The following is a 9,471-nucleotide window of genomic DNA, read 5'->3' as shown; positions in this document are numbered from 1 at the left end:
TCTCTCTCTCTCTCTCTCTCTCTCTCTTTCTCTCTCTTTACCACACACCCCACTCATCCCATCGGGGACAGAGCCAGAAATTATTGTTACAGGGGGCAAAACTTTAGAAATTTAATGTACGAATAATATTCATATATAACAAAAAAGTCATAATATAATATTATCAGTTATAGTTGTACCCAATGATGCTTTATAACATAAAATTCATCAATAATAGAATCTAAATCTAAATTCAAAGAAAATTCTCATTCAATGTAAAGTGTCAAACAATCAGCAAGAAAACTATCATCAATTTTGTTACGAATTTCCGTCTTCACATGTTTCATTGAAGAAAATGTTCGCTCCACAGTAGCCGTTGAAACAGACAGTGTCAATACTAGACGAATCAATTTAGTTAAATTGACGTAACTCTCCGATCTTCTGCTCGCAACCAATTCCTAACATAAATCAAAAAGTGTAGATACTTGAAATCGAGGTTCAGAAATCACATCATGCTGATAATGTTGCAACTCAACTTTCAAACTATAATATCTTGCTGTATAAAATCTTGAGGATAAAATTTCTCTGAAAACTTGCAAAGATTATCCATGTTAAATGATTCAAAAGAATTTTTCGGATCCAATGCCGCACCGAGAGAAAGGAGTTCTAATGATGTCTCGTTAAGCTCCCGTTCGGCCCCCATTTTTGCCAAATTTTAATGGTGGGAATAGTGTTTTTTGAATGATGTGTGATTGAAAAAGAATGAAAAGTTTTTTATTTGCGTGTAATATTATTTTATGGAAGATTGTGTGATTGAAAATAAGAGAGAGAGAAAAAGAATGAGAATGTGAGCCAAACGAGGGCTAGATCTTGTATCTAATTCCATCATCAAAAAATCTATGGTTGCATTAAAAATATCAAAATGGTAATGATGTTCGATGGTAGGATACTCACGACCACGAGAACGACCAACCATGTATGAACCATGAAAGTCGGGTTTATGTATATCATTTTTCCAGCAAAAAAATTCACCTCTTCAAGAAATTCTTCCCAGCCATTTTCTCTCAATTCTTGAATGATGGTTTTTGCAGTATGGACAAATCTCATAACAGTTAGGATGTCTTGAGTTTTTTTTTTTTTGAAGGGCTTGACAAAGCACAACTGTAATTGCCAACATTCTGTGCATTAAATGCAAAATAAATACAAATTCAAATGTCGCCAATTTTTTGTATACACCATCCACTTCAGACTGAATTCTTACATTTGGAGAATGATCACTAAGATACTCAAGTACTTTGCAAGTTGCAGCATACATATCAATCAAACTCTTTACAGAGTTGTAATGAGAAGACCAACGAGTACCTCCAACTCATTGCAAATTAACAATTTGATTAGCCCCACTTCCTGTCTCTTGTTCCAACAAATATTCAATTTCTTTTTTTTTTGGGGAACTTTTCAACTCATTGATGTGCTTCGGAGATGATGTAATCATATTAATAACATTATCCAAATCTGAAAAGAATGAATTATTAACTGCGACATTCCTAGCTGCTGAAACCAACGTGAGTTGTAAACTATGGGCAAAACAATGGACATAATATGCATATGGACAATCTCTAAGAAATAATGCTTGTAATCCATTCCAAGCACCACGCATATTATTAGCACCATCATACCCTTGACCTCTCATGTTTTGCACTTGAAAGTTGAAACGACCAATAACATCAAAAATTTGATTATTAAGATTCAACAACGTAGTGTCACTAACACTTTTGATTGCAAAAAAAGTTCTGTCAAAATTCCATTACCCTTTACAAACTTCAAGATAATGGTCATTTGTTCTTGTGAAGATGCATCTCGTGCTTCATCAACAAGAATACTAAACTTTGCATCTCCAAGTTCTTTAAGGATTCTATGTCTTACTCTATTAGCCATAATGCTCAAAATCTCTTTTTGAATGTCTAGAGACGTGTATGTAGCATTTTTTGAAGTATTGCCCAACATAACTTCTCCTATTTTTGTATTCATTTTTCCTAATCCATCTACCATTTCAAGAAAATTCCCACAATTCAGTGAAGATGGAGATTCATCATTGCCTATAAATGAACAAACTTGAAGTGCTAGCCATCGAACACTCATAATTGTGGTCAATAGACACAAACGATTTTTTTGTTTTTCCTCACTTGATATAGCGTGCATTACCTTATCAATATGTTGAGTTGATTTCATTAGATTTTCAACTCTTCTCTTACAGCCATTATGATATGATGAAGATGTTGTACCAATATGAACAAGAAATGCACTTTTACTTCCCTGGCCAACCATATTTCAACTATCAAATCCAATAGTAACCAATAATGAAATATTAGGTGAAATACTTTCATTGAGAAAAATGAAGCAGAAAAAACAATATGCCTTATGTGTTGAAGGCGAATACTCCAACCAAGAATACTAACTGCACCAATGCTCTTGAAATCGACATTCTATTTTCCACATTCTTTACTGTAATACTCCAAAAGTTTTGGTTGATAAGGCATAGTCTTTAAATAGGCACGCATAATCTGATCATGTTCATTAAACGGATATTCATATATTTGCTTTCTTTTTCCTAGGTCTCGTTCTATAGAATCAGATGGTTCTAACTCAACATTGAAAGATGAAGACCGTTCAATTTCAGGAGATGCAAATGGAGGACTGGGTACCATAGAAGTTGGAGTTCCCTCTAATTTGTCGCTCTTTGTAAAAAAAGATAATAAGGTTCTTCCTTTCTTGGCAAGAGGTCGATTTGGTTCCATATTAAAATCTAAAAGCATAAAAAAATCAAAACACTTCAGTATCCTAACAATCCAAAAACAATCCACTAGTAACATTCCAACTACTTATCTAACCTTTTAAAAATACTAGTCTATTGCCCGTGCCATGCACAGGCTATGTTATTTTTGAGGTAATGTTAGCGTGTCGAATGTTGAAGATTGACGGGAGACTAAATAGAACTAAATGGAAGAACATGGCTAGACGAATGAAGACAAAGTTAATGCTACTATAAAGTAAGAGTTCAACAACGAGTCATATGCATACTCCACATATCCAAATGTTTAATAGAAAATAGAGCAATCATACTGTAGAATGACTAAATTTTCATGTCTTGCATACTGATAATTACAACATGCCGTAAGTGAAGACTCGAATTCCAATTTATTTTCAAGGCATTAACACAAATCTCACCGTTGACAACAATATTTGGATGAAAAACTTGTCAAAAGATAGTCTAAAACATAAAGTAGATAAAAAGAGGTCATAATTGTTATGTATCATTTGTGGATGACAAGATAAAATAAAAGACTCAAATAAACTTAGCACAAAAAATAAACTATAAGAGAGAACAACTTTTCATATCTAACAAACCAACCTTCGTTATTTAAATTTAAAATCGTCTAATGAGACAAAATCAACTTCATGCAGAAGACACCATTTCAATACAGAGTCTCAGCTGCAAGGTTAGAAATGATCAATCACTAAAAGAAGTCGATGTTCGAAAATCAGAAAAGTAATAAGAAAAGAATTATTACCTAAGCCTTCAATATCAAGCATATATAATTGAAAAGTTATGATCATTCACTGAAGGAGGAAATATAGTTGATATAGATAGAGAGAAAAGTTTCGGATATCCAGAAACTTTTCTTATGTAAAAATAAAGACGGATTGTATGACATCCCCATTAAACTCAACTCTTAATACCTTACTTTTACAAATAGTATCTCTTGCTAGAATAGTCAAGTAGGAGGAAAAGTAGTCTGCAAAATCAACAACATAAGTAGAAGTGCTACCTTTCATAAACATGGATATAGATACACAAATATATCAGCTAAAGTAAAATAAATTAAAAAACACATTCGAGAAATTACACAACAATTCCCTTTCATAAACATGGATATAGAATATATACACAGTAATTATGGTAATAGAAATCTAGAATATCCACAGAATTAAAGGAACAGAATGGAAATACATTTAAGAAAAATATACAAAAGTGTACAACTGAAAAAAGAATGCAATAGAACATATAATTACAATAAGAGAATATTCAGTGGCAAACTTTGAGTGATCGTACCTAGTGCTAGTTGAAATTGAAATTGAAAAGGAGAAAGATACTTGTTCGCGAAATTATTTTCTTTCGATTTTAAACTACCGCAAGCGTACGGTTCGTTAACAAGTAATAAAGTAGATTTAATGAGTCCGAATGTCGTCCTACAGAGATTAATTAGTTCAAATTTTATCTAATGTAGCCTTAACCGAAACTGGATTGCCAAAGTGGATGTGAACCTAAGTAAAACTCTAATTTCAAAAAGAAACCCTAATTATGCAAATTTAATGAGTGAATTGAAATTAAAACTCAAAACAATATTTTAACACTCTAGAATAAAACTAAATGTTGAGAACGCACGTTGTTATAATCAATAGAAATTAAACACACTAAGATCACGATTTTCCATGCAATTATCACTTTAAACCCTAGGTTCACAATATGATAACACACTTCAATTGTAACGAATCAATGTTCTTAAGTCTATCCAATACTCTCTCTCGAGATGTATCAAACATATTTCTACATACCACCGACTTATATTTCTATGACAAGAGCATATGTAAAAATGCATGCGATTTTATGAACACTTAAAGATTCACGTAGGGCATAGCGGTATATTTCTATTCCCTATTAGACCCTACGATGATTTATATTATGTCAAATCTATTCCAATTCTCTCGAATGTAAAAATAAATAACCCAAATTCACACAATTACGAGCCCTTAATTGCGGAAACATTAATTGTATATAAATCATTCAAAACAATAAAAATGTGTCTTAATATCAAATTGCAAAACTAGGATATTAAAATTAAAATTACATGGTTCATCGATCTCCTAGCACATGAAAATCTAGCCTAACATGATTAAAATAACAAAATACATCAGGTTTTGAGTAATAAGCATCACCGGATTATAAAAGCTTGAAGAAATCTTGAAATTCTAATAGCCAATCTTCGTTCTTGCGCTCAAAATCCTCTTCAAGAAGTGTTTTTCTGCCTCCCAATGCGTTATGGTCTTTTCTAGACCTTTTTTGATATTTATATCCCGTGAATATTAGGTTACCAAAGGAGTTTTAATCGTATAAAGAAAGAAAATTTCGTATCGGAAAGACTACCATGCGACCGCATGGTTTTAATCAGTGCGGTCGCATGGTTATTCCATGTTTTGATAAAAATTACCTGCATTCATTCGTGCGGCCGCACGAGAGTTCTACCATGCGGCCGCATGGTAGACTCCAACTTCTATTCTCTTCAATTTAGTCCCTTTACTTGAATCTTTCACTTCTAGGCCTCTTTTCTTCACTCTATCCATTCCATCATCCCAAGGCATCATCAATTGGCATTTGGTTCAACTAATTCCTTGATTTGTTCATCGGGTCAACTTTTGGGTAGTTGCATCTTGGTCCTTGAACTTTCACTTTGTGTCATTTTAGTGATTTTTCGCGTCTTCTCTCATGAATTTCACCATGTTCATTGGTGTTCCCTACAATTCACAAATGTAACGAAATTAAGTCACAATTCAATCATTTTGCTCGTAATTAAGTCATGTTTGTGACCTAAATAAGTGTGCAAAAACACACTTATCAAACCTTCCAAACTTAAATTATTGTTTGTCCTCAAACAAGATAGTAACTTAATTCTGAACAAACATGGCTTAATACCCGCTGTGGCTCAGGATTGGACTAAGTATTCGACTTTATGAAAATTTATCAGTGCAAAAATGACATCAACCTTCACCTGTTAAATGCGTACTTGACGTGTGTGTGTGAATTCATGCCAACATATTAGGTTCATGATGGATTTGAGTCCCGACCCCGAGTGGTCAATTGTATCCTTACTCGCTCGAGAGATACACAACCCCCCAAACTTATTCTTTTCACTCAATTATCCCAGGGTTGTGTTTTAAAATTAGGAATTTACATAGCTATAGTCCTCACCCTCTGGTAGTTTGAATTAATCTCACTATCACAAGTTTACAATTCAACAAGTGAATGCTCTCCTAAGTTTGATTGCTTCAACACTCAAGATTAAACTAGGTTACTTACCTCGCCTCAAAGGTGTATTTTCTTTAACCAAATGTCCAAGAGCTTTTCTTCATGTTATTGTCTCTCTTTTGTTTTTCTCTCTTTTTTCTAATTTTTCTGATTTTATTTTTATTATTATTTTATTATCATCTTCTCATTTGCTTTCTATATAATCCATGTAACGAGCTTTAGGCTGGTGACTCCCAAACCCGTTGGCTTTAGGGCACCAGGTTTCAAACTCTTGCAGGCTTATTCACTCGAGTTATAAATGCTCGATCAGATGACTTTTTATTAACCTCTTTCCCTCTTGCTTTCTATATGATCCTTTTAGCGAGCTTTAGGTCGGTGACTCCCAAGCCAGTTGACCTTAGGGCACCAGATTTTGAAATATCCTTACAGACTTACTTGTTCGAGTCATAAAGGCATGAAAAGAAGTGTATTGTTCTCACAAATTTATTTTATGCCTTTATTGTTCTAGACATTTAGTTTCCAAAACTAACCCCTAATTTAAGATTTTCACCTATTCTTCACCTCACTGGTCTAGGCAATCCACACAATAAAACTCATGCACAGAGCTCCACTCATCTCAATGCTCCCCTATAATAGCTCAACCATCACCAAACTGTCTTAAGGCAATTTACGGTTTAATTCAATAGAAGGTTATCATTCTTTTCCTATTTTGTGCTCAAACTCCTTTCATTCACCCAACATGTAAAACATGAATAGTGTACACAGATAATGTCAAGTGTTGCATCAACAAGTATCAATTAGTCTAATTGCACCAGATCCAAAGTTTTTGTAGTTTAAACTAGTCCAATTATAATATCATAGTTAGCAAGGTTATCAAACTCACACAAGCATGCATGAAAAGAATTAAAGCAAACTGAATAAAATGCATAGAAATTTAAAAAAAAAAATTTCACTCATCATGCACACACTGTAGAATACAGATACCGATGAACACAGATACTTAGTTAAAATTATGTCACCCCCAAACTTAGTTAATACATTGTCCTCAATGTAAAATTAACAGAAGATTAAAGACGGAATTTTACGGACAACATGAAAAAGGAAAGTCAAAATGTGGTACATAGTACTTCCCCTGTATCAAAATGGATGAGGTGGCGGGAAACTGGATCCTGATGTACCATCATCTGGCGGTGGAGGGTGTCGACGAAGGAGCTGCCGCATCATCTCATTCAGCTCCCGCATCAAGGTAGACTACTGTGTCTGCTCGGCCTGGATAGCTTTCATGGTCTCCCAGGTTTCATTTACCCTCATTTGGATACTGTCCACCCGACCCACATACATGTTCAGTCGGCCATTCATGTATCAACCTCCCGTCACATGACTGTGGTATGATCCCTGGCATCTCTGATGTAGTTCAACGCAAGGTGATTGTCTCTTTGTAAACTTCTCAATTCAATCCTCGTGTTGCCAAAATCCTGAAAGAAACTGTAGAGGTCTCGGCTGATGCCCGTGGTGGTGGAGAATATCTGTCTCAGCAACTGATTGTCCACGTCAGCTTGTGGTGCTGGAGCCCGTGGGTGTTCCTGATCTGCAGGGATTGGGCCTTGTTCTGCCTGCTGTCTACGACGCTCATTTTCTTGCTCTTCTCTATGTTTAACCTGAGCCCTTGTTTGAGCGTCAAATGTAGTTCGTTTGATCATGGGGCTGGATTTTTCAGGTAACTTCTCAAGTAGGAGTGCAACACCTGCAACCCTACATATGCCACTAATGAGGCTCGGGAATATCAAAGTGGAGCGGCGATCTTTCCAAGTTCCCAATGAGTGTAGTTGATTGTATATATGAGTAGCGAGATCTATCTTGTTGCCTCGAGCCAATTGGTAGATGAACCCTGCTGTCTGATCTGGAAATGTAGTCCTGTGTGATATGGGCTTGATATTGTGGCACATAAAGAGCCATAGAATGGCTATGGAAGGGGTAAGCTCAATCTGATGCCACTCGATAATTTCGAGAGGCCATGCATTCTCCCGCCCCACTAAAACCTTAGCCACTTCATTCCAGTGAAAGTCAATTGGGAGAGGGACCACATTCTCCATGGTAAGCTGGTAGTAATCATGAATGACCTCGGGAGAGAACATAATCCATTTTCCCCGCACCCAAGTTTGATGGAAATGCTCGGAGCCTGGCGTGTCAATGTCACTGTTGTAGTTGGCGAAAAACTCTCGGCATAGAGTCTTATAGATTGGAAATGTAGTCCTGTGTGATATGGGCTCGATATTGTGGCACATAAAGAGCCATAGAATGGCTATGGAAGGGGTAAGCTCAATCTGATGCCACTCGATAATTTCGAGAGGCCATGCATTCTCCCGCCCCACTAAAACCTTAGCCACTTCATTCCAGTGAAAGTCAATTGGGAGAGGGACCACATTCTCCATGGTAAGCTGGTAGTAATCATGAATGACCTCGGGAGAGAACATAATCCATTTTACCCGCACCCAAGTTTGATGGAAATGCTCGGAGCCTGGCGTGTCAATGTCACTGTTGTAGTTGGCGAAAAACTCTCGGCATAGAGTCTTATAGATTGGATGTGGTCGCTCCACCAACTTTTGCCATCCACAGATCTTAACTAAGTTGACCAACTCAAAACCCGGGAAGTCATCAAGCTTAACAGGTCTTTCAGCATGTAAAGTCTAATGGCGTACGATATTCTCATATCGTGCCACGGTATTTGCAGTTAAGAATCTCCGAACCTCCCTCGCAAGCTCTCGAGTACGGGCTGTCCCGATGGAGTAGCTTGCTTTTTCTTTCCCGTGCAAAGCTCTTTCAGGAGGTATCCTGCAAAGTTTATAAGATTACACTCATTAAGTTCGATGTGAAAAGAATAAGCATGAAGTGAGAAAATAAAATATGCATTGCACACTCCCCCAAACTTTCCTAGATGCATGTGTAACACCATGGTATGCACTAGTCAAGATATGATGTTCAATTTAATTCAAGTATTCCGCTAATATGAAAAATGGAGAAAGCTCGGTGTAAATATGCAATTTTTCAGAAATTGGATCCATGACCAAGTGCGTACTTTCGGCCCTTGACATCATCGAGAATTATCAAAATTTCCCGGGCAATTTTCGGGCATATCAAAGTATTCATTGAAATGTAGTATATACTCGAATTTCAACCCAATTGGATGTCGTTTGGTGTGTCAAATGAAGATGCAAAGTAGGGGACGTAGGGTGCCATGATGTGTAGCGATCTAATCATGTGCCTATGTGTTGTAATGTGAAAGTGGGTGTTTTCTAAGTTAATTCATGTGGAAATTCGTTAAAATATATTTAGAACCATGTTTGTGAATCATTATATTTGTAAAAAGCACCTAATTGTACACAAATGGTTATTGTGGCATTTCATCAAAC

At 36.0% G+C, this 9,471-nt stretch overlaps 1 protein-coding gene across 1 annotated transcript; it reads right to left on the bottom strand.

Annotated features, from left to right (window-relative positions):
• Window positions 1-876: 876 nt before the first annotated feature.
• Window positions 877-2,304, bottom strand: LOC111388367 (zinc finger MYM-type protein 1-like). Its single transcript, XM_023013044.1, has 4 exons — window positions 1,788-2,304; window positions 1,432-1,677; window positions 1,241-1,341; window positions 877-1,140 (listed from the first exon to the last, which is right to left on the bottom strand). The coding sequence occupies exons 1-4, from the start codon at window positions 2,302-2,304 to the stop codon at window positions 877-879; spliced, it is 1,128 nt and encodes a 375-aa protein (XP_022868812.1).
• Window positions 2,305-9,471: the final 7,167 nt, after the last annotated feature.

The sequence above is a fragment of the Olea europaea genome, unplaced genomic scaffold (genome assembly GCF_002742605.1).
Source record: "Olea europaea var. sylvestris unplaced genomic scaffold, O_europaea_v1 scaffold489, whole genome shotgun sequence".
NCBI lineage: Eukaryota > Viridiplantae > Streptophyta > Magnoliopsida > Lamiales > Oleaceae > Olea > Olea europaea.
This window is presented reverse-complemented; position numbering and strand designations above follow the sequence as displayed.